Source organism: Vigna radiata, chromosome 2, assembly GCF_000741045.1.
Source record: "Vigna radiata var. radiata cultivar VC1973A chromosome 2, Vradiata_ver6, whole genome shotgun sequence".
Classification (NCBI taxonomy): Eukaryota; Viridiplantae; Streptophyta; class Magnoliopsida; order Fabales; family Fabaceae; genus Vigna; species Vigna radiata.
Window position 1 is genome coordinate 6,886,598 of NC_028352.1, and position 25,974 is coordinate 6,912,571.

Here is a 25,974-nt window from a genome sequence, read left to right on the forward strand (position 1 = left end):
ATTCCTTATTTCCACAAACTGCAGATTTTGAACAAACATTGGTCGAGAACCACCCTTTTCCCAGGACTTTTTACAATGAGCGGTGACACTCTCGATTGAATTCTCCAGCTTGGTACTAATATTCTTGTTGAACAACTGCAACTCATAAGATCCAGCTAAACTGAGTGAAAAAGACAAAGACGAAAAGGATGGCCCAGAAGAAAAAGAGGACACGTCATTCAGTTTTGGCCACGGTGGTAATTACACTATTATGTTTTAACGTCGTAAACCAAAAGGACCATGTTGAACATTTTTTAACGAAATGTTTCGGTTCCCATTCAATTCCTTTCAGATGAACATTTTAAGTGTTTTAAACATAACTCCTTCTCAGCTTCACCCAAATAGTTGGGCCTATATCCAAACTTTTGCGGTAATTTGTCAGGTACTCGACCTTACATTGACCCCTGCCACCTTCTCGCATTATTTCCGTACTCGACCTATCGCGAAGCAAGGGAAGGCCTTGTTCGAGCTTTTCTCTCTTTCGTTTAAGAACTTCAAGCATTAATGTTTCATGAGACAAAAATAAAAAACAACAAACTATACTAAAAGAAATATGACCGACGAACCCAAGTTTACTTTTGTGTCTTACTTGAAAGTTTATCTGAACTTACATTCACTTTAGAACAAGATTGAAGATGTTTATATATGTACATATCATTTTCACATAGTTTTCACACCATACATTCATGATAAATACATGTCATTTAATTTTTGTGGTATTAGTGATCATAAACAATTGATTTAGTTTTATATATAAATGTAATCAATAGATAAGATTTTGAATATACTCAAAATATATAATTACAAAATTTAGATTTATAAAATTTAACACATTTATAATAATAGTAAATATATATATATATATATATATATATATATATATATATATATATATATTAGGATCATTATTTCATTAACAAAAAATATTGAAGTAATTTAAAATATTAGTTGAATATAGTTAAGAATCATTGATAATGTTTTTGGTTTATTGAAAGTGATACTTTATCTAAAAGAAAAAACCCATAATAAACTAGAAAAAAATTATCTATGCTTGATAAAAAAAATTATTCATGTTAACTTAAACTCAATGGAAATGAAATGAAACAACATCTAAAATTTATTTATTCTTTGGGTATTTTTGTTACAATAATGTGTGATCCATAAACATGTTCAATCTTGTTCTAAAATTAATGTAATGCGAGACAAGCATCCAAGCAAGAATCAACCACCTTTGTGACTTTACCAGCAGCATCTGATACATAAAATTATTTTAAGAAAGAAATAAGAAGATTGTTAATTTAAGTATAAAGAATAAAAAGTAAAAGAAATATGAATGTGATAAGAGAATAATTACCAATATCAATGGTGATTGTCTTGTTTTTTGTACAGCTTCTAGCACAAGGAGGGGTGTCAGTTTTACATAATACAATACAGGCAGCATAACATATAGGATACTCTTCTAATGAAGGTAAACATTGTATGCCACATTTCTCCGAAATGAGAGTTTCGCCTCAATTTGTAGAACTTGTACAAAACTCAACATAATCATCATCAAAACTGCAATTCTGTTAGTTTTCATTCTTTCTTTTCTGTTTTTAAAACTTTTCTCTGAGTATCTACGCTATTCAGATGTTCTTGTTGTGAAATTTTAAGGAAGATGAATATCAATTTATAGGCACGTAATAACAATGGTCTTGAATTTGATTTTAATAATAATTACATGTATTTATTAAATTCATTAACAATGCAAAAACTAATAATTTTATTAGTTTTGTTTATATTCATTAACAAGCAAGATAACTGATCTTGTATTTTATTTTAATAATAATTAAATGTATTTATTAAGTTAAAAATCATATTAATAGATAATTATTTTTTGAGAAAACAAAAGAATTAAGTTTAGAAAGAAAAAACAAAGATTAAAATGTTTTCTTTAAAGTTAATTGTAAACTAATATTAATTTACCTTATAATAAACATATGGGACAGTTACTTACAACTAACCAAATATATGCATAATTACTTATGCAACTAACCAAGTTCAAATAAAATTAAAGGTTTTATACTAAAAGTTTTCAAATAAAAATAAAAGTATTTATATTGACAAAATTAACGGTATTATATTTGAATAAAAACGTACATTTATTTTAAGATAACAGTAACTTAAGCAGTGATATATATTTTTTTAATAAAAATAAAATTCAAGCTGAATTTTACAAAAAAGAATCCGTGTTTTGATATTGTACTATTTACTACTGAAGATTTATCAATCCTTGCTAATTACGGTCTACAACTTAAGATATATTGGAGGTCGATTACTGTGAATCTGGTGTTGGATAATCTATAATCAACATAAGAACCTTAAGATATTCAAGAAAAATCTGGTCGGATGTCAGATACTGACCATCGACTACTAGTGTTTATTAACGCATGTTGAGGATACTCCAGTATCAAAAAGACTTAGCAGAATAGCAAGCTTAGGTCAACCATATCAATTATAAGGTATGTATAAATGATAAGATTAAAACACAGAGTTAGGTTAACCATATTTTATTTTTGTTTTTTGTATTTTTTACTCAATTTACTTTATTAACTCCTTGTTAATTATAATGATTTGTCAAAGTCTTTCGTGATTAAGTTAATACAGTCATCAAAATAACCATAATATAAATTTTATATACAACCTAACGTCTAGAGTAAAACTATATACATTCCAAAAAAACTAAGGAACTAAGCATATGTTGGTTCTTCCTCTAAGGCATGCTCCACTGACATCTCATCATCCTCTCCTCACACCAACCAAATGATCATAGCCAAAAAAGTAATACAAGAACATACAACAAAACACAAATAAGAAGGGTAAACTAGATAATCAAGACAATTCATATATATATATATTGTATTACATCTTCAAACATTAGTTCAAAAATAAACCATAAAAATCCATTCATCCTATACATGCCATAAACTAGACAAGACTCATCCGTATTAGGTATGAATGTCGAACTATTGGTAGTTTGTACACTTTTAATGGTAATACATTTGGTTGAATCCAAGCTACCATACAAGGTTAGTTCATTTCAATGGCCTAGGGCCATGATTAAAGTTATAGACAAGAACTTCCCGCTATGCTCATCACATGACTCACCCTTCTCTACTTGAGAATGAATGATCATTAGAGTGTCAGAATAGACCACCAATCCAAAGCTCCATACATTCATACAACAACAACAACATGCACGACCATGTAACCTCTCCATGAGTCATGGAATTACGTCCAACAAGCATTCACCTGATTCACAAGCTTTTCATTGATTAACAACATATAAAATCACAAATTACAATTCAAAAAACATAATCAACCAAACAAATAACTAGAAAAACCCATAAAACGAAATCATAACAACCTATAGGGTGACAGTCATCGCCCTGGCCATTGTAATGGTGGCGCTCAGCGCCCAAATCCTGGCGCTCAACACTATCAGTAAAACTCAACCTTATTTTTGTCACTTATCTCACCTTAACCCCAACTTTTAAATACCCCTAACACCTTAGACCTTGTGAAATATCAGAAAACCCCTGTTATAACTCCAAATCACTCTTAAAACCCAAAATCACTTCTATATGTTATCCAAACCAAATTTTCCACTTTTTGAATTCAATTTAATGTACCAATTGCACAACCAAGTTCAATTATACTTATTAGTATCCTCTAACACTTCAAACTACTCACATCTCTGCTGTTATAAAATCTCAACATGTAAAACCTCCAATTTAGCCAAAAACACCCAAAAACTTATTCTAAACACAACATTAACCATTTTATACCAAACTTTTCTCATTTGACAACTTACACAAGTCCTAATAAGTCTCCTAACACACTTTCAAATGTCATACACAATCCCCACAACCTAACTCAAATTCTCACTAGTCAAAACCTCTTATTTACACTAAAGTAACCTCTAAATTCAACCATTATCCCCTTACCTATTCCATTCCAGATTTCTTTCGATTTGAAAATGCTTACAAGTCTAAAAATGATATCAAAATAGCACTCAACCAATTGTTTTATCACTCCAACACTCATTTATAAAATTCACCCAATAAAACCCCAATTTTTAACCTTAAAAACCCAAACAAAAGGACTCTTCTATAAACGAATCACCTTGCATTCATTTCTAATCATTAGAATAATTTCATTACACATAAGCAATATAGTTTCACTCATCACAACATATAATTCCAACATGTCTACAAAACATGACCAAATCCTCATATAACCAAACATTAGACATTTCTAAAAGTTTAATTACAATTCATAGAGATACAAATTCTTTTAACATAATCACAAACTAAAATAAAGGTTCTAGTTTCCCTTACCTTAGAAAAATCATATCGTGCTAGAAATCCCCAACCGTTGCTTCCATCGCAAGGAACTTTTAGAACAACCTACAATTCACCGATTGTTGTTTGAAGACAACGCTTAAAACCTCATTTGAACCGATAATTAAGGAAGAGAAGTTCTTGACACATGCAAAACATATTTTTCTTTGCATGATCACGAACCGAAGATACCAAGGAAAAATGATAAAAACTTACTTGTTCTAAAAAGTGGATTGATCGAGTAGATTAGTAGACCTTGTCGCAAGGATCGCTTAGGCATCTCCTGATCGTCCAATAGATGACTGAGGAGTCAGAAATCTTAGAGAAATTGTTGAGAGGTTAAAGGAATAGTATTTTTAGAGAGATAAAAAGTGTTTTAGGTAGACAAGTTTAATAATTTCTATTTATATTATCGCTTTATTGTAAAATAAATACTTGGTCTCATTATTTTAATACACATATCTACTTTAATACTTTATTTTCTAACTCCTTACAACAAACAATAAAATAAGACAGAAAATTAGATATATATAAACTTTAATTTTGGTAAAAGAATTATAAATTTAAGAAAATATAAATTAAGACAAGAGACATAATACTTAATGCTTTATCTAAAAAGGATATCATATCTCTTTACTAAGACAAGTTTATTGCTATTTAGAAAAATGTTTTTTATTTATTAGTGAAATAATATTAGTTGTTTTTATAACTGTCTTTTCTACGCTGCGATATTATACATTTAAAAGACAAATGTTTTTGTTAGCTAAATGACTAACATCACATGATTCATTACTATATTTTGAAATAAAAGGGAATTGAGAGTCTTTTGTCTGACAAGTGTCCCAAACGAAAATGCTTGTTGTTGTTGACTGTAGAAAGGGAAATGTGATTCAACAAAGAGAGATCAGGAGTGAAGCTAGAATTGTCTTGAGTGACTACATTATAAAGACCTTCTTGTAACTTATCCAAACCAACCATCATCATCGTGTTCACTTCCTGTATTTGGCATAAAAAGGTTAATTTATAATAAGAAATGTTGAAATGGAAAAAAGATTGAAACTAAAATCTGGAAATAAAACACATTATAAAAAATGTACAAATGCAATGCTATGAGGATGCTAAATTTATGAAGTTGTTTCCTGAGATTATTAGGTCTCTCTATCATGCTACTTTTCCTTGTTTATGCTTATACATACCCTTTCTAAAATTGTAGATTGGCTAAAAAACTTATTCTTGAGTTACTGAAGATGGGAAACATTCTTTTAGAGTAATGTTTTTGCATTATTCTATATTTGCTGGCTAAATTTCATCTTGATACAATCTTTAAGATCTTTTACGAAGTTTCATAGCATGTTGAGGACGTGATTGTTGCATGCTTGGACGTAGTTTAATCCTATTATCTTATTATATTCATCTTGCTTATTTACCTTCTCCAATTAATTCACATGTGAATTTCCAGTTAATATTTTTTATACACTAATAAAAACTATAATATACAATTTGTAGGGTTGAGCAAAAATAACTTATATGTACTGTACTATAGTTAACTGTATTATATTATACTAAAAATACTGGTTCACTCTTTCTAAAAGTTCATAATACTATTTTATCGTTAAATTTTTAAAAACTGAACTTATAACCGTTTCAGTTCAGTTGTGAGAACTGTATCTACTCTTCCCTCTTCTCTAGTAACTACTTCGTCTTGTAAAAAAACGTTATTTAATAATAAAATATTAATAAAAGAAACAGTTTATATAAAAAAAATAATAATTAATTTTTTAAAATAAAATTTTTTTATCACAATTTATATATTTTTATCAATAAACATATAATGTATATAAATAAAAAAAACATAATTTATATTATTATATTTTTTAAGTTACATATAACGTGTGTGTATAATATTAATTAAAAAGAACATGTATTGTTATACTACTTAGTTTAAAAATTAGTATAATTCAGTTTAAAATTAGTATAGTTAGTAGTTTAGTTGTACAGTTAAGTTCAGTTTGATAAAACAAAAAACAGTTCAATTCAATTTGTCTGAACTATTTTACAATTCAGTTTAAACAAAATAATTTCTAGTTCAGTATAATTTTTAGCAGTACAGTACAGTTTCATTTGTCCATTCCTAACAATTTGAATAAAATTATGTAGATAAACAAAAGTTTAACTAATAATAATTAAAGTTTAGTATAAATATTTAATCTTTTGAACTTTCAGTGGTAAACAAAATTCATGTCAAATAACATTAAATAATTATATTATGATAAATAATTTTTTCATACAATTGTAATGATAGAATTATATTTATGATAGAGTTAAAAAGTAAAATTACTTATATAAAAAATGCCAAAATAGTATTGACAAAAATAAATATTTCAAGTGTATACTTAAAAGCAGTTTTTTCCACTCTTGAACTTTTTTTCTTTCTGTTTGGATATATTCATTGATTGGGTATATATGTTAATAAATGCATGGTAAAAAAAAATCTCAATAACTATACTTTTATCATGTATTTATAAGTTTTTCTTTTATGAATTTTTTATGGTTTAATCACAGTCGATCATATTAAAAAAATCGGAACACATGTACATGTATTTTTACTAGTCATTAATAAAGAGATTTTTTTGTACACATTTTTCTTTTGATTTTACCATTTTAATAACTATTTTTTAAAATTTAAATAATTACTCAAAATTAAAAATAAAAACATTTTTCACTTTCACCTTTTAGTAATTACTTTTTTTTTAAAATTTAAATAATTATTCATAATAATAAAATTACTTATGATAAAATTATAACTTTTCTTTTGTAATTATAAGATTTATTTTTTGGTGTGCACAATTCTTCCAATTTTACCATTTTAATAACTACTTTTTTAAATTTAAATTATTACTCAAATTAAAAAAAATCACTTTTACCCTTTTAGTAATTACCTATTTAAATTTAAATAATTGCTCATAATAATTAAATTACTTATGATAAAATCATAAAAAATATTTATTTTTATAATTATCTTTTCATAGTTTATTAATAATTTTTCAATAATTAAATATTTTTTAAAAACTTTTGTTAAATTAAAAGAAAAGTAGATACACACAAAGAAACTTGTGTGTTTTCACTTATCAGTAATTAAGATAAAACACAATAAGTATGTTATATTATATATTTTCGCTCATATTCAATTAAATCATATCATACACTATTTAGTGTGCGAATAATAAGATTTAAATTATATTTATTTTTTCTTACTTTGCAAAATTTAAATATCTTTTTATTATTTATAATAACTCATTTAAGTCTGTTTTTTTTTTAACCAAACCAATTTTTAAGCCCACCATATCCCGAAATTATGGAGGAAGAAGACAAGAAGATTTTCCCTCCAAAATGTGATGGACTCAAGCAAAGGAAACCCATCAAAATACGTTGCCCAGAACATAAAAATACATTTGCTTGATGACGTTGCCGCTTCTCTCACATAACTGTGCAACTTTTCAAACTGCCAATATCAAATTCCAACTCGGAACTCTGTGATGGATATGAACGACCCTTTGGATTTCGAGGTAGAAGATGACCTTCTGAAATCTCATGCAATTAAAAATAAAAGGTAATCCTTTTCCACAAAATTTGTTACTTTTTGCCTCAACCCTTCAAAGGTTTAATTTTTATCTTTTTTTATTTTCTGGGTTTAGGGTTTTTAGTTCCTCTTTTGCAGTTTTTATGATAATTCATGTTTTGCGTTATCTGGGTTTTCCTTGGTTTGTTCAAAGTGTGGATGATAACAAGTACTTTAAATTTGTATTCCAACCAGGAAGAAAGTTATTGGGTTGGATGATCTTCTTCAAGATCATTACAGAGAACAGAACAAGCTTCTAGAGAGGAGGAATAAGCAGACAAAGGCCAATACTAAGGCAAAGAAGAGTAAAACTTCCTACGATGACGAAGATAGCAAGGAAGCCAAGTTGACTAGGCTAGTTGAGAAATGTCACAAGCAGGCACAATCTTTTTACCTGTTCTTATCTCTAAGTTTCTGTGTACTTAGCAATTGGTATTGTTTGTTTCTGAATACTGGGAGTTTCTTTCCAGTTGAAAGCTTTTGGTGAAGAAGAAGACATTCCACCCTGGGGAGTAAAGGTTTTTGGAGATAAGGTTATTGTACTAAGTCAAATTTAGCAGTCATTCTCTGTACGTGGCTTGCTACTTTTATCTCTTCATTGTTTGAATGCTATAGGTTTTAATCTTTTCATGTTGTGTATTGCAGAAACCTTTCCCCCCTGTGGAGTTTCCTGATCTCGGATGCTGTAACCTTTTACACTCCTTTCTGAACAACAAGCTAAATTCTGTGGTGGAATTGAATGTGGACAAAGGTTGATGCATTCTCTTGTTTTATAAAGCAATGGTGTTTCTGTTTTTTTGTTATTTTATAATGTTAAGAAACCATCTATTTTTTGTATGGCAAAATACTTTATACCTGTTTTTGAGTGAAGCCATATTTAGCTCAAAGTACTGCTTATATGCTATCATAGGAAACTTTATACCTGTTTTTCAGTGGTTATACGAATACAAGTTACTATTATATGTTTTTGCAGGAGATATATTTCTTGAAGGGTTACTAGTTAATGGCTGGCTTTCAAAATTAGTTTTTCTGTGTGGTCATGTAGAAAAATCAGTAGCTATCTGGGCGTTCAACACAAGTGAGTGAAAACATATAGTTAATATACATGAATATACCAGCAATCTTCGTCATCCCACTGTTTAACTTTGTTCTTTCAGTGTTATATTCATCAAAAGAAGAGCTCTTTAACTCTTCCACCGACTTTTGGTGTGCTATTCTTTCTTCTGAAGAGGAGGTAAACTTGTTTGTTATGGCACCATTGATAAAGTTATACGTTTATTTTAATTCCTATATTTATCTTTTGATGCTATATCTTATAGTTCACAACAATCTTTTACCAGGTCAATCAAATGCCGCTCAAAATTGATTGGTTTCCTNAATATGCAGATTTAAGAAGAGCTCTGGACATTTACGGGTTTCTCTTTAAATTTTCTTCCAGTTCAGAACCAAATAACTTAGGTTATTCTCTTATATCTATACCAGTTTATCTCTCCACCGTGCTTTACATATTGTTGTAAACTAATATTAGTTAAGTGTCAACACTGTGAGTCTTAACTCCAAAGTGTTTCAGTAGAATTGTTAATATCTTGCCACATTGATTGCAATCTTCTAAGAACAATCTACATGTTTGTCTTTTACAGATTCTGACATTGAAAGACGACCACCTCAAAACACTAGAGCTTGGATCAGATTTGTAACCGTTTGTAGTCTGATAAGGTAAGGAACAAGTAATATCAGTGAGTCTACTTAAATGATCAACTGTATGGTTTTTCTTTTATTTGACTCTTTTACTAGTCATCATTTGAGTTTATGGCAGCCTTGATTTGATAGCCTTTTGATGATTCAAGTGACAATATTTGAAAGTACGATGGTGTGAACTCATATCTCTTGATTCTCATTGCAGGAGTAAAAAGGAAATCTTCTCTACTGCAGAAGCTGAAGAGATAGTTGAAATTATTATTTGTCTATTCCTGGATCGCCAGTTTCTGGGTTTGTTGGTGCTTTTAAAGGACTGCATGGAAGCGATTGTCAATTATTTTACAGACCAGGAATGGTGCTCAAGTTGTGAGAACATAGCTAAATTCATTGCTTGCAGGTAACAGCATATAAATATATTTTTTGTCAGTGATATTACTTTTGATGTCTTAAGAGCAACAAAAAAAAAAAAACAGATTTTAAAAAATAGAAATTTTTTTATATAACAGAAAATCCGAATGTAATCAAGCTAAGGACTGCTTATCATTCTCGAGTTCTTTGTATGGGTTCATCACAATTGAATTAATGACCAAACTATGCACTGTAAATAAACAAGTTGATGTGCATGCTGATATTTGTTCTCTAGATCTTGCTCATTGGCTTTCTCTTATCTTGCTGTCTTGGATGTGTAGAGTCTCAAAGGATTTGAATTGCATCCAGACTATTGAATGTATATCAGAAGCTACATCTCGTTGCAAGCAACTTAGGAGTGCCGTTGCTCATCAAACACTGCTTTCTTGTTTTCATGGAGTATGCTACTTGCCTTTCTGTTGCTAGTTTATTTATATAAAAAGTTTATTTAAAAACTTTTTGGAAATTGAAAATGGTTTTTTCCTCAGGTTAACAGTGGAGAAGAGGTTCTCAGATCACTTACAGAAATTAATTTCAAAGACAAAAGTTGTGACTTCTACAAAATGTTCATTAACTTAGTTTTGACAGAGAATTGGGTTCTATGCAACTCATCAATCGAAGACAATCCAGTAATCTATGAGATGTTCTGTCTTTACCTTCAAAATTGTTCCACCTTAATTTCAGCCACCAACCTACGTTCATATGCATCTAAGGTAAAGGAAAGAGCTTTCTATTTTTAACACTGATTTGGTTGCAGAGTGATTTCATGTACATAAATAATGTTGTTTTACAGGTTCGTCACAGAGCTTCATATCTTCTGCACTTCTCCATCTACAAATGATTGGTTTCAAGTATATCTTTAGCCTCCTACCTATCCCCAGAATCAATTCATGTATAATTTCTCCAACCACAGAAAAGAAAGAATGTTGGGTGAGATCAAAGTTACTTGTAAAGACATGTACTTTGTGGTAATGTCCAACAGTATCTTATATTAAAATCCACGAGTACCTTATTTTCTGAACATCCTTTTCTGTCTGTCTCTTATTTTATGGCAATTCAATGTTCCTAGATGGCAAAGTTGTGGAACCTGCAAACTGCATGCAAGTAATTAAAAAATTACTGCAATATTTTAACTTGGAGTTTATTAATCCAAAAACGCTATGGAATAATTTACTTTGAAATAAAAACAGAACACAAGGAAATTTGTTTTCTAGTAGGTCTATTGTTCCTTCTCTACAATTTTGCTCAATCAATTAAAAGAAATTTAATTAAAAGTATAAAATTCAAATGTATCATTTAGAAAAAAAAATGAATGTCAATAAATATAAATTGTAGAAAATGATGTGAATGAGTGATATCATAAAATAAAATAAATAGGTTGACTATCTTTCCTCTTTTAATTTTATTTTTATTGTAAGTGTTTTATTAATTAAAAATAAAATTGAGTTTACATATAAATGAATGTGAATATTATTTTATAATTAGTTTTGTGAAATTTAGTTAAATTTAAAGTTTATTTGTTAATTTGATATTGTGAAAGAAATTTAAAATTTATAAATAAATACAAATTTTAATTATCAAGTCGATTTTATATGATTTAGTTAAATTTAAAATTTGTTTTTTAAAAAAATTTAAACCATTTATTTCAGCTTTAATACATTTTTTTCTTAGGAGTATATGATTAGAGATGCTAAGGTGTATTTCTAAGTTTAAACAAATAAATGTAATAGACCAATTAGATTTATATTTAAAATACATTACAAATTGGTAAATATTAAAAAGGATCATGATATATTAATAACTTTTTAATAATTTTTTAATAATAAAATACGTGTAACTATTTTATTGTCTATTTAAATTTATTTTTAAAAAATATTTAAAATAGGTTCATTACAATTTCCATTATAAAAAAGTTGTTAAGAAAATTATTAAAAAACTTTCCTATTAAAAAATTGTACAAATAAATTAGTTATCAATGTCTCAATTCTCAGATAGTAGGGTATAAATTAAATATCATATTAACAACCCAAAAAAGCTCATTAAAATTCATAAAACACCAAAAATACTCTAAACACCTCAGCCGCTGTAAATCACTATGCAAACGGAGAAAATGATCTTCACACGCTTTCACTAAAGAAACAAATTAATTCTCTATTTTCTCATCAATTTTATATGTTTAATAAAAAATTCTGAGAACACAGAAAACATCTAATAAAAACATTTCACGTACATTATTTCATATATTTAAATTAAAAATTATGATTTGTAATTTTTTAATGTCACCTAATTACTAAACAACTTACAACTTTTTATTTATAAAGAACTCCAAACAATTCATAATTTTACATACTTTTGATTAACACTTAAGTATAGACTAAGAAAAAAATATTGATTTCTATTCTTAAATAATAATGTTTTGTAGAAGCAATTTAACTTTTTTAAGTAAATCCTGAATATGTAATATAATAAAATAAAATCGACGATAAAATAATATTTTATTATTTAGAAAAAAATCAATTTAAAATTTTAAAGGATTTATTAAAAAATATATGATTTTAAGCTTTAGAAACATTTAAACATTTAAAAAAATATATGATTTTTAACAAGTATAATCTATCACTTAGAAAATTCAAGAAAAAAAAATTAAAATGAAGAAAACATCTTAAGAGAACAATACTGAACCCATAAAGTCGTATTTCAAAATCAGTAACCAATATTAAAGCAAAATTTTTGGAACAGTGTAGGACGATAGGGTAACCCGCCTGTGACCTTTTGAAAGGGAGGTTCGGAAGGCTTTGAATTAGGTTCGGATGTCGTAACGGTAGTTTCAGTTAAAGAAGCCGTTAGGCTAGGAACGGAGTGAAGTGTCCTTGGTTCGTTACTTTTGCGCTTTTCGCTTTGTTTTTCTTCCAACACACTCCTTCCCTTTCTTCACTTTCCACACTCCGTTCAAATGAACAAGTTGCAATTAATCAAATAGGTGGTGTGGTCGTAGTAGAAGCATGAGCATGCCAGCGGAGAAAATGGCGAAGAAATCCATCGGAAGCTTAATGCGGAAGAAGCTTTCTGACATCACCAACAACGCCAACAACGCTCCCTCCCAACAACTTCACTCCTTTCCCTCTGACAACAATTCCATTCAACAACTCCTCAAGGTGCATTTATTTACTACTTTTTCCTTTTCTTTTTATTTTTCAATTATTATTAATTGTTTGGTTGAATTCTGATGCAGGAAAGAACGGCATTGATCCAACTCCTTGCGGAAAGAAAGTAAATAAACTATCGAGTTTTACCATCCGAGAATTAGAAGCAATGAACTGTAGTGTTATTACTTATTAATTTAATTTACTTGTTTTTAATTTGTCTTGACTAAAATTGAACAGCAAAATGATTGAAGTGACTGGCGCGGAGCTGCAGAGGCTGAGAGGCGATGTGAAGAAGCTGCAACTCCAAAATTGGAACCTCGCGCAGTCAAATAGTCACATGTTAGCGGTTAGTTTTGGAATGGAACAAGTGTTTTGTTAATTGGCGTGGTTAATTGCTGGTGATGGTAACTCTTTTTGGTTAATTTTGCAGGAGCTTAACATGGGGAGGGAAAGGGTGAGTCATTAGTGAGTGAGTTGGTTCAGTTCTCTAAATGTATTTGTTTGTGGAGTGCTACTCAAATTGCATTTTGAGATTCATTTCTTTTTCTTTTGAATTGGATGATGGTTGTTTCAGATTAAAACTCTGCAGCATGAAATTTTGTGGAGGGCTGCTTTGATCAAAGGAAAGAACATGAATGTGCAGGTTTGTTATGCTTTGAGCTAGATTTTCTGTTACTTTATGTGCTCAGTTACGTGCTTACCTTACTTCGTGCATAGAATGTTCTGTGGAAGAAAATATGGTTGGAGAAGTTATTGCATGATATACCAGACCATCATATGTTATTAAGTCTTTTTTATGAATTGAAACTTTTGGTTATTTATCAGAGATTCATCCAGACCCCCAGACATTTAATGGTCTACAATCATAATTTATTGTGGTTTGGGAGGAATAAGTGTTGAGATGCTTGATCTACCATTTATACATTGTTGGTTTAAAGAAGAATTGAACTCAAATTCTTTAAGTAGTCTCGTATGTTTAAGCTTTTAGATAAAAGCCATGGTTATTTCGTATCTTGACATGTTATGGGAATTTTTTAAAAAAAAAAGAATAATGAAAATATAGGTAACTTTTTTTTCATTATGACTTACATTTTTTAAATGAATTGCAGGTGTTACTTTTTAAATTGTGATCATCATCCGTTAATTAATTTATGTGTAGTTTTTGTGCATTAACGCTACTCCAAAAAAATTGCATAAATGAAGTAAGCAACTCTTTAGAAAAGATTCAGCATTTATGTGATTCAGCATTTATGTGAAGTGTTTGTGCGTATAATTTTTGTAAAATTGTAAAATTCAAAGAAAAAAATGTTTTCCCACGGCAATTATCCTTCCAGTATTTTGATTGGTGTTTTGTCCTGAACTAAAAATTGCTGCTCATGTGCATATTCATGTGTGTTGCCATCTGTCTTCAATACTCGATACGTTATTTGCAAGAATTCTCATTTTTTTGTGAAAAGGATAAAAACTAAAAAATAAAAAAATAAACCTTACAAGCATTTAACATTTAATAGAATTGAGTTAAATTTTGGTATTCTGTGTGTGGTCTAAGCTCTAAAAATTCCAATGCAATATGTAGGATAAAGCCTAAAACAATGCTTTCCCTTTGTTTTCTTTTTCTTTTTCATTCTCATATCATCATTGTAAATGAACTGGGACCTTTCCATTTTTGCAGGATAAAGGGGAGATTGATTGCGAAGAGAATCCTACCTTATCAAAGTTACAGGTACCTGAGAAAAATATTTTACACTTATTTGTTTGCTAATTTGATGGCATTGGCGAATATTGAATGTTATTCCTCATTCTTTTATTGTTTTATGCTTCGATGGGCTCAAGGAAGGAGATGAAAAGACAGTGCAGCTATCTCCTGAAGACAGCAATGATGAACAACGCAAATGTATGAATAGAAGGCGGATAAGGAGTAAATGTAAATGCTAAAACTCATCTTCAAGAAAAAATTTTCTTACATTTTTCTTTCTCAACAAGGTTTAAGCTTGTTTTGAAACTCTGCAGCTACCGTTTCTTCAACTGCTTCGAAGAATAAAGGCAAAGACAAGGCTAAAGAAAATAGGTTAGTTCACTCTTTAACAACTTCTATCAATGTCTCTTAGGTTAATTCAGTTTAAGATGGTCAATGCACGCCCAAGCTCATTGAACAAATACACCTTAATTTATTTTTGTTGAATGTATGGATGCATGAAGAGTTGCATGTTGTAAAAGCACCTGAAAAAATTATTAGCATAACTAAGTAATAATTTTATAGGAAATTGTTCATAATGATATGCACCTTAATTTTTGATAAATAGGAGACGTTTGAGGAGACATTCTACAACGTTCAAAACCCATGAACATGAACCTCTAGAAAATTTGTTCGAGTTAGAGGATGCATATCTTGTCACTCAATCTGTACCTAACAAGATGAGATCTCCAACTTCAAAAACTGAAAAAGGAGAAAGCTCTGATGATTTAAGGAATAAAGCTTCAAGATGTTCTTTCGGAAGACCCTTGCGAAGAGCAGTTCAGAAGGTTCATTCGTACAAGGAGGTTCCGGTAAATATCAAACTGCGAAGATTAGATTAGACTAAGCTAAATAACCGATAGAATTATATATAACTTTCTTTATTTAATTAATCATTTAACATATGTATCCTATGATGATGTTGATCAGTGTATGTCGTATGTTGTATTGTATCCTATGTTCCTTGTTCGTTGGCTATCACCATTTTTTGTTAGTTCACAATAACAGTCACTTAGGACGACGAGCCTTAGGTGAATGTTTCCTTTTCGTGTCTCTTCTAGATTGTTATTTACGTCCTCGTTCCTCAAATATAATGATAAAGTACCATTTTTATGTTACACGCTTAAACCGGAGTGTGATTTTCTTGCTTGATATGTCTAAAGAAAAACCACACAAAAAACCTATTGAATTTAAAACACAAAGCTGGATGGATTAGATCTGATGTGACAACAAAGTATATTGATTGTAATTTGATTGGCTAGGTAAAAGAAGAGACCATAATCCATGAGAGCTTACTTTCTTAGATTGTTGAACAACTTTACTGATCATCATGGACAATTCTTTTGCCCTTTTCTCCTTTATCTACAATCATACACTATTTAAAGCTTGTTTGGATAAACGACGTAATTAAATTATACTTAATGTATAAGCTTTGTGTTGTAAGTTAAAATAACTTATAAAAAGTGTTTTAGTGTATGTATGATTGGTTTGAATATTCTTATAGATGAATCACCTGTTTAAAGAGATTCCCTTATTGTTTCAGTATCTGTTTCTTAGAATTACATGATCTTTTTCGGTCGAAGGGCTGCAGGATCATGTGCTGTAGGGATTATACGTGGGCCTTTAGTTGTTGTAAGTGGTCCAAAACATTGATGAACTCTATAGAAATTCCAGGGGGTTTTCATTCTGCACCTTATAATTTCTAACTGCAGCTATATTTTTTAAAATGACCGTTTTGAATTTTGTAGAAGTGTCTGTTTTGGAAATCTTCACGGTCAAACATTTTGAAATTTCTAAAACATGACTTTTATAATAAAAATTTCTGAAACAAGCTTTCGAAACATATAAAATACAGTTCATAATGAGCTTTCTGGAACAAGATTTCCAAAACAAGTATGACACCTTGAGGAATAAGCTTTCCACAATAATTTTTCTGAAACACATGAAATCTGTTTTTGAACAAGAATGAGCTTTTCAAAACATAAATGAGTTTTGACGAATGAGTTTTTCTTCATAACAAACCTTCTCTCTTATTCTTCTTCCTCTCACAGAGTGCTGTGAAAAACAGAGGTGCAGCGACCATGACGAGAGAAGAGACAATGATAGGAGTTGCGTCGTGCAGTGAGGAAGGATTTTTCAAATGGGGTGTAGAAAGAAAAGGCCTATTCCAAATTAAAATTTAAAAAAAAAAATGGAAAGAAATGATTTAGCACTTTAAAGGTCTTAAAGGCATGTGAACTTTTTCTTGACAAGCGACATGTGAGCGAATCGAAATTGTGAAAGCATGTGCTGCGAGACTCAATAGTCAATATCAGAGTTGTTTGGTGGTTTGCTTTGTGTGAGTTGCATTGCATCATCCATGTTCTTCAATAAACGAAGCCCTTTACCAAGAAACCGTGTGGGACATCCTCTTACTTCTTCCTTTTCTTCCTATTTTTATCTCTAATATAACATTTCTTTACACAATCATCTTCCTTCTCTTATATTATTATTCTTCCCTCTTATTCCCTGTCTCTTCTTATGATTTATCATACTCAGATTTCACCTGGATCTTCATCTTCCTTTTTCCCCCACTTTGCACTAAAATCTCACCATCATAACCATTCTTTAATCACTGTTTCACAAATCAACACATAAATATTCTCTCCTGAACTTTCATGGATTGCACAATGTCCCCACACATTCCAACCAATAAAACACTCCGATTACAAAATATATAACATCATTATCAATCATAATTCTATATAAAACTCCCACATTTATACACTCAACTTAAAACTTTTAATTACTACTTTTCTTTTTACATTATTCAATTTAATCTTTACATTTCTTTTTCACTTAATTCCATCTCTATATTTATTTAATTAAATTTTAATACTTTTTAAATAAATCTAAAATGTTCTTTTAATCAGATTAGTGTTAATTTTATTTAAAAAGTATCATTTATCATAATTTAAAATGTCTATATATATTATTAAGCACATATATTAATTAGATTGGTCAATAATTATGTCGGCTTCAAATAAATGAGACTGGGCTACGCGGCAGTATCAAACAACGTTAACTAACAATCTAAGTTGTCTGCAATCCCACCCACAATGCGACAAAACCAACGGCCGTCGTATTTCCTACACTTCGAGACCCAAAACCTCTCACAATTCACCTTCTTTTAAAATCATATATTTATGTTAAGAAATTTTTTAATAATACATTGACAGCTTTATTTTATTTTTTTTCCCTTCTTAAAAAACAAAACAAAATAAACTTATATTTGATATTATAAAAGTAACATATATTCATGATTGAGTTTTGTATAAATTCACATAGATCATGTGGGTCAAAGATGGTCTTGTTGAAGTCATGATCCTAGAAGAGTTTGCTTAGAAGGAGAGGTTACCATTCTCACCAATACATTCCATTGAAGGATCAATTTTGAATTCAGATTTTAATTATCCAACATTTACATTAATTTAACAGTAACTTTGGTTAAGTGGGACCCTCCCTTTTGTGTTAATGACTGCTTGGGATTCCAAAGATCAGCAAAAACATGATATGATTGGTGATGGAATTGACAACCCACCTAAAGAGTATAAATAAAAAAAATAGTAAAAATAAAGGATTGGTTCTAATGACCCATTTTTCCTATTAATTTGATTATTTTGTTCATCTTGTAATCTTATTTGTTTTGAGTAAATGGAGCCCACGCGTTTTAAACAAAGTTGTCATCCACGATTCTCTAGGGTTCCTTCCGACAGGTATTAGCCGTTAGGATCCCACAAACATTGGACTAAGTGTTATATATGTTTCTCTCTGTTAATCCAATAATGTCTTTACATTTAATCAAAGGTATATTCTGTCTTTCATGTAATCTAAACCTTCTGTAAACTACCTCTTGTTTCTTTTCACCAACCCTTTTCATTTTATTTCATCTTCCACTTCAATAATTCAATATGCATACATAACTTTCTCATTCAAATGCTGCATTATAATTAAATCTTAGATTTGCATACTTGAAAGTAACGTATGGTCGTCATCTTGTTTAAGATTTTCAAGTGCACACTAATTTATTATTATTTGCTTCTTAATTTTTCAATATTGCATATACTATGTTTTATTGGGCTTTTTCCATTTTCATAATTGATAATTGGTGTAAAATGTATGATGCTTTTAAGAGAGAAGTAAGTTGAAGATTTAATATTTACCTAAAGATAAAATTAAATTATAATATATAAGCAAGAATAATTTTTTTTATTAAGTTAATCTAAGAATTAAGATTAGTCTTATTGTAAATTTGTTTATTTCTAGTTAATATAAAATATTTAATATCAAAGAAAATTTATATTTATTAAAACATATTTTAAAGATAAAATTATAACAAATATTTAAATTTTAAAACGAACAATATTAATTCTAACCCTATTATCTTAATATTGAAACTGTTATTTTTTATTTTTAGTATAATGGATATAAAAGTTTCTTTTTCAAAATTATTAATAATCGAAATATATATTCTTTAGTGATTTTGTTTAAAGCTTATAAATACAAAGTAGTGTTATATTTACTATCTTCATGCAAACTTTAAAAGGAAAAAGTTTTCTTAGTAGTGAAAAATGAAAAATGTGAAAAGAGGTATGAGGCATGAAGTTTTGTTTGGAGGCTAAATGTAAGATTAAGGTCACTTCAATGTCATTATAGAATCCATTAGAACGTTATCACTTAAATTTGAGACGTTATCAATACCCCCACAAAGCAGATAAATAGTATGTGTATATCCATAATGTATATAAAATTGATTTTTAAAGGAAGATAATTGGTGTAATATGTGTAAAAGAGTCAAAAAAGTGTAGAATAGAACTTTAAATATAGACTAAGTTCATCACTCTCTTAAAGAAATTCCATAATTTTTTTCAAATATAGACTATTAACTTTGAGATCACTTTTGATTCTTAGCATAATAACTATTATTAATTAAGCATTCTCTTTCCTTGCTTTTGTTATCATCAAGAGTTTATAAAGTAGTTCTATTATACCATATGTATCCTTAAATTATGAAAGGACATAAAATATTCCATGTAGATGTGTCTAGTCACAAAGTTTCTGGCTAAATAGTGTAAAATTTTAACTTTTTCATTTTTGAAAAATATAAAATCACTGTTTTTCTAATCATTCTTATCTTCTGATGTATGTTAATTATTGTGTTTAATAAGATGTTAAATGATTATCCGTTTATTTATTTATTTTTATGTAGATGTAAAGCGTGCACCTTTTACATTCATCTCTTTTTAATTTTCTTAAAAGTATTAATAGAAAATTTAAGAAAATTTTTAATTTTTTTAAAAATTCTTTGAGCATGTGCGAAATTAATGTTTCTTCATTTGCATGAAGAAAGCGTCAAAAGTGATAAGTTAAGTATTTTTTTTTTAGTATAACAAGTGATTCATGTGTTATGTAATGAATCTTAAAAATTTAGAGAAAATTTTGTTTATTTCTAACATAGTATAGCAAATGAAGAGTAATAATATTTTCTTCTTCACTAAGGATTAGTGAGGTTAAAGGTAGAAAATGAATTTTAAATCATACAATTATTTTTTTTATTACTATTAGGTTAGAAGAAATAGGGTTGGTCAATTTTTTTTATTAACAATGTATATACTAATGTTAAATTACTAATGAAATTTTATTGACAAAAATAAAATTGTCAATAAAACAAAATTTATTAACAAATTTTAGAATTTTAATTATTTATACAAATATTTGTTGGTAATGGATTCATCAATTAAAATTGTCTACAAATTAGAAATTTTCATGATGAATTTGTGGATAATATCTCTTGGTGACAATCGCTAAACGCACAAATTATTTGACATTATTATAATTCATAATCTCAGGTTTAATTCCTAGTTATAAAAGGGCATTAATAAAATTTACTATTTACAGTTGCACAAATAGCAAAAAAAAAAAATTAATATTAATTTATTTAATTTTCACAATGCACCCATCATCAAAATAATTTTTCTTGTACTTTCTGTTTGTTTTTTAATCCCAAATACTTATAAAGTTTGCAACAATCTCAAGTTGTTCCATATTATTTATAAGAAAATTATAATTATAATCTCCCTCTCCTTTTATTGATATTATTTTATATGCTTTTCATAACCATTATCCCGACATTAAGATGCGTCAACAAAGAAAAGTGTCTATCTTTGGTAATAAAACTAAATGTACGATTTTATGCAACGTGTTGGATTTTAATTAGAGAAACATAAAATATAACCTCATATACACGTCTTCTAATTTAATATTGATTATACCCTATTCAATATAGGTATTAAATAAAATTTATTAATTTTCTTTTATTTTTAAATCATTTAAGTTTATGTGATTGAGTTAATATTTATGTAGTAAATAATCTTAGTAATTTAGTATTATGATTATTTTAATAACATAAAAGGATTGTAAGAAAATTTGGTGTGATTCTATCTCACTTAATTCCATATTTTGTCGTAGGGGACAACACAAAGGCCAAAAGTTCCTCAAATTCTTGAACCCCACAAGTGGACAACACATTAATGCCATTTACTTCTTCCATTTACATAGGAATATTATATTAATTGGATGCTTTTAATATGTGGCCATACCCTACAAAATCCTTCTACCCTCACTCTTCACTAATAAATATCAAAATCAAAATATATCTATGCTTTTAATTATTCTTCTCACACTTAAAAAAAATAAAAACAATTGATTTGGGTCAATCAATTTCATTGAAAATTTTTAATATACATAAACTTGTTGTTCAGTCATTGTTTATTATTGTTATTAAAAAAAATTGAATATTTTTTAATTTAATAATATTTTAATGTTGAAGTTATATATGAAATCATGTTTCAAATATTATTTATTTATTGTTTCGGATTAAATGTATATTATAATCATTACTATGTATCTTGACATTTAACTAAACTGATATTCAAAACACATTCATCATTTAAAATATGTTTTATTATTTTGTATATTAACATTTTGTGATATAAAAATTTTAAATTTAGTTATTTTGTAAAATATATAGTTCGACCATGATATTAGTATCTCAATTGAAGTCAATGATTAGATTGATTCTTATAATACTTTTATATTTTTTCCCACTATCATCTTATCCAACTCCCATTATTTTGTTTAACTATACCATTAATGTAAAATAGAGTTGTCAAAATGAGTCACAATCCGCATATTAACTTGGTTCACCACGGGTTCTAATCAGGTTGGATATGAAAAAATTATATTTTTTTTATGTGGGTTAGATTTCAACCCGATTCATTTAAACCCGGCTCATGCGGATTGAACCCGTGGTAGACCGGGTTGGCCCACCAACCCACCTACCTAATTTTATTGTATTAAAATTTAATTTTAATTTTATAAAAAAATATTTATTATTTTTTTTTATTGAAAAAATTATTTAAGTTTGTATTTTGAAAATTAGTTAAACACTCATGTTCGGAGTGAAATTTGTTTAAATTTGAATTATAAAAAGTTTGTAATTTTTTTTTTATTTAAAAAATATTATAATTAAGTGAGTCAGCCGACCCGTTCGAGCCGGATTCGAATTTTTCTGGCTTGCTAATAAATGAGCCGGATTGGATTGACTCACTAAGTGACCAACCTGTGGTGGGCCGGACCGGATCAAGTCGAATTACTTGTTTTGACAGTTCTAATATAAAATATCATTTGTTTTACCTTTAAGAATTTACTAATTTTTGCTAAGAAATTCAGTTGACAATTTTTAATGGGATTTTTTTTTTCTAATCACATTTTTATTTACAAGATTTTAAACTTAAGAGTATACTTAAGAAGATTAAGCCTAAAAATACTTACATTATAACGATTCATCTCTTAACTCATAAATTGATATCTTAGTAAATAAACACATTATAAAGATGAATTTGTCTATTATAGTAAATTAGTTTTTGTTTATATGGTAAAAAAAAAACCTTGATATATAAAACATTCAAAGAATCTAATAATCTAGTAATTACTTTCAAAACTTATTATAATCCAATGCTTAAACCCACTTCAGCATGCAAAGGTGAATCCAAATTGCAAACATTAAAGACATAAAGGTCAGGACACCCTAATCAATCAACAACTTTTGAGTTTGAGTTTTGTATTATCAATTTGGATTTACCACACTATGTCTTGAAAGTATAAAACAATCACCCATTTTGTCTTTAATTAATTAAATAATAATCACTAGGTATCCTATATATGATAACACATAATAGTGGAATTAATTAACCTACTAACCCTATAATAAGTTTAACGGCCATTAGAAGTAGTCATGATGTTATATATTATATAAATGGCTAGAAAAAGGACTTGTCTTGAAGGGTAAACAAAACATGTGTCCTACATCCTATAGGGGATATGTTTATATAGTTGTAGGGTAGTACCCTAGCTCACTTCATCTAAATTTCATTTATCATTTGGGTCTTGATTTCGTCAAATAGAAGCCTCCTTTTTCATAGGACTTTTATTATTTCAAATAGGGCCCTCACCTTTCTTAGGCCAAATGTTGGTGGCAAAGTTTGGTTACCAGCTCCTTTTTGTGACCACTACAACTTATGTCTCTACACCCTACATATCATAATTATAGGATAAAGTGTCTAATAAAAGTGGAAAATGTTTTCTCATTAATCCATCAAATTACCAAAGTTTACAATATCTTTTCAAATTCACCAATAATAAAACCAATTTATAAAGAACATATATATCATTTTATAAGTTAGTTTTGTAAGATTGTATGGTTTTATCCTAAAAAATTTATTGTATGTTAGTTACTTATCTTGTATCAAATCATTCGTTGATGTCTAGTTTTACATGTGTGTATATGTGTGTATATAAATGAGTATAAATGTTTTGAATTTTTTTTTGAAGACTTTTTTTTTTATTTTTCATTTTAGAAACCAATATGATAATTATATATGTATTTTGAAGAATGAAAACACTATTTTAGCATGTGATGATATTAACTTGTTTGGCGAGTTAAAAGGTAGTTGGTGTATTCCGACAGTTCTTATAGGTGAATCACGTATATAAGGAAAGTTGAAGAAATTGATCAAAGGATAAAAATTATATAAATATAAAACTAAATGTTAAAAAACATAAAACTGTGTCTAACATTTGTTTTAATGGAAAATAGGTATTCCATAGGGATCTATTCTTAGGTTGTATGCCAAGCACATGTAGTTCTAAAGTCAAATCGAGTGCCGTGGGATGTTTTTTAATTATATTTTTCTTTCTTTTAGTTTGTCAAAAATGACATGCTGAGAAAAAATAAACTTTCTTCTTCTTTTTAAAAAATAAAAGAAAATGACATGATGAATCAATTACAGTAATTAAAAGTACCCAGAAAATGTGTTCTCATGAACACGCTTTCTAGATTGTAATATTTATATATATGTAATTTTCATACAGTTATGAGATTTTGGATTCATTTATCAGTGATTACGGTCTTTCAGGAAATGGTACTTAGCATCTGATACAGAAAAAAGTACAAGACTGGAAGCTTCTTTTATATATATATATATATATATATATTATTCACCGATGCAGTGTTAAATAAGTTATGACTAATTATATTACAAATGTTATTTACAAAATAATATTGTGATAAAATTATTAACTTGTAATTGTTAACCTCATCAAGCATTCATAAGTCAAATTGTATTAATTTTTTTTAACTATATAGTAAGATCAAGTGTTTTATGTATTTTGAAATTTACTATTTCATTCTTTTTAACTTAATTAAATAGTTAAATTAGTAATTGCTCGTAAAACATGTTTAAATGTAAAAGAATAAATTATTTTAAATTTATTATTTATAGAAAATACAATATATAATAGCAAATCTAGCATATTTTATTTTCTTATAACAATTATAATATTAACAATTTCAAATTTATGCAGTGTTTTTTTTTTTTTAAATATACTTAATTTATATTTTGTTTGGATCTCCATAAAAGTGGACTCTTATTCATCAGGTTTAGCTACTGAAACAAATAAACTTAATTAGAGAGACTTAGTTTTTAACTAGGTTTATAAATATATATTTTTTACATCAAATTCATAAACTTAACTTATAAATTAAACGGGTTAAATTTGGGAAGTTGAACACACACACACACACACATATATATATATATATATATATATATATATATATATATATATATATATATATATATATATATATATATATATATATTAAATCTATTATGAATTCAATCACAGAAAATAAATGTATATTTTATTGGGAGGATGCTTGATAAGATATTGTCCATTTTGGGTTAAGTCTTCACAAGTTTGTTTTTGATACCATTCCAAAAGGTCTTTTATCAATGAAAGTATTTATGTGTATATAAACTTTTGTCCAACTCTTCTTTTATCCAATATAGGACTTTGTTTGCACTCCAACATTTTTGTAAGTATAAAATTTAAAGGGCAACATAAAATTTTTGGAAGTGATTCCTTTTGTCCATTAAATGATGAGAGCTATCTAATATAAGTTCATTATTGATCACATGCTTACATTTTTTTATTTAATTATTGGTCTAATTTGTAGTTCAATACATTTATTTTCACTTATATACTTTAAAAAATTAATCCTCATACATACTATTTTTTTTTTAATATCTCTGAGTTTAAACAGTATGAACTAAAACGTATTAAAATGATTTGAATGAAAATTCAAGTAAATTATTAAAATAGTATGTAGATGGAATAAAATCATTTTTTCCTCATACAAAGTAAAAGTATGCTTGGACTAAAAGACATTAAATATTGTCAAAAAATTATTATGTGAGCTGACCAAATAGAATAAGAACATTTTTTTTGTAAGTTTGTTCTTTGACATGTTTTGGGTTATTTTATGACTTTTATTTTACCAAAAAA

General features: G+C 28.0%; 2 protein-coding genes across 3 annotated transcripts; both read left to right on the plus strand.

Annotated features, from left to right (window-relative positions):
* The first annotated feature begins 7,780 nt into the window (after positions 1 to 7,780).
* Positions 7,781 to 11,279, plus strand: LOC106755819. The gene is made up of 12 exons (XM_014638034.2): positions 7,781 to 8,031; positions 8,236 to 8,419; positions 8,511 to 8,573; positions 8,686 to 8,791; positions 9,014 to 9,118; positions 9,198 to 9,274; positions 9,381 to 9,498; positions 9,681 to 9,756; positions 9,944 to 10,135; positions 10,428 to 10,545; positions 10,635 to 10,859; positions 10,940 to 11,279. The coding sequence occupies exons 1-12, from the start codon at positions 7,958 to 7,960 to the stop codon at positions 10,985 to 10,987; spliced, it is 1,386 nt and encodes a 461-aa protein (XP_014493520.1). The 5' UTR covers positions 7,781 to 7,957; the 3' UTR covers positions 10,988 to 11,279.
* Positions 11,280 to 12,918: 1,639 nt separating this feature from the next.
* Positions 12,919 to 16,145, plus strand: LOC106755825 (SHUGOSHIN 2). 2 transcript variants are annotated; one of them, XM_022775618.1, is made up of 10 exons: positions 12,919 to 13,019; positions 13,127 to 13,301; positions 13,379 to 13,416; positions 13,530 to 13,638; positions 13,723 to 13,746; positions 13,867 to 13,935; positions 14,965 to 15,015; positions 15,126 to 15,216; positions 15,303 to 15,360; positions 15,596 to 16,145. In XM_022775618.1, exons 2-10 carry the CDS (start codon positions 13,149 to 13,151, stop codon positions 15,867 to 15,869), a joined length of 867 nt encoding a protein of 288 aa, XP_022631339.1. In that variant the 5' UTR covers positions 12,919 to 13,019; positions 13,127 to 13,148; the 3' UTR covers positions 15,870 to 16,145. The 2 variants fall into 2 exon arrangements, with proteins under 2 accessions (XP_022631339.1, XP_022631337.1); XM_022775616.1 differs by having other exon boundaries at positions 12,933 to 13,301.
* The last annotated feature ends 9,829 nt before the right edge of the window (positions 16,146 to 25,974 follow it).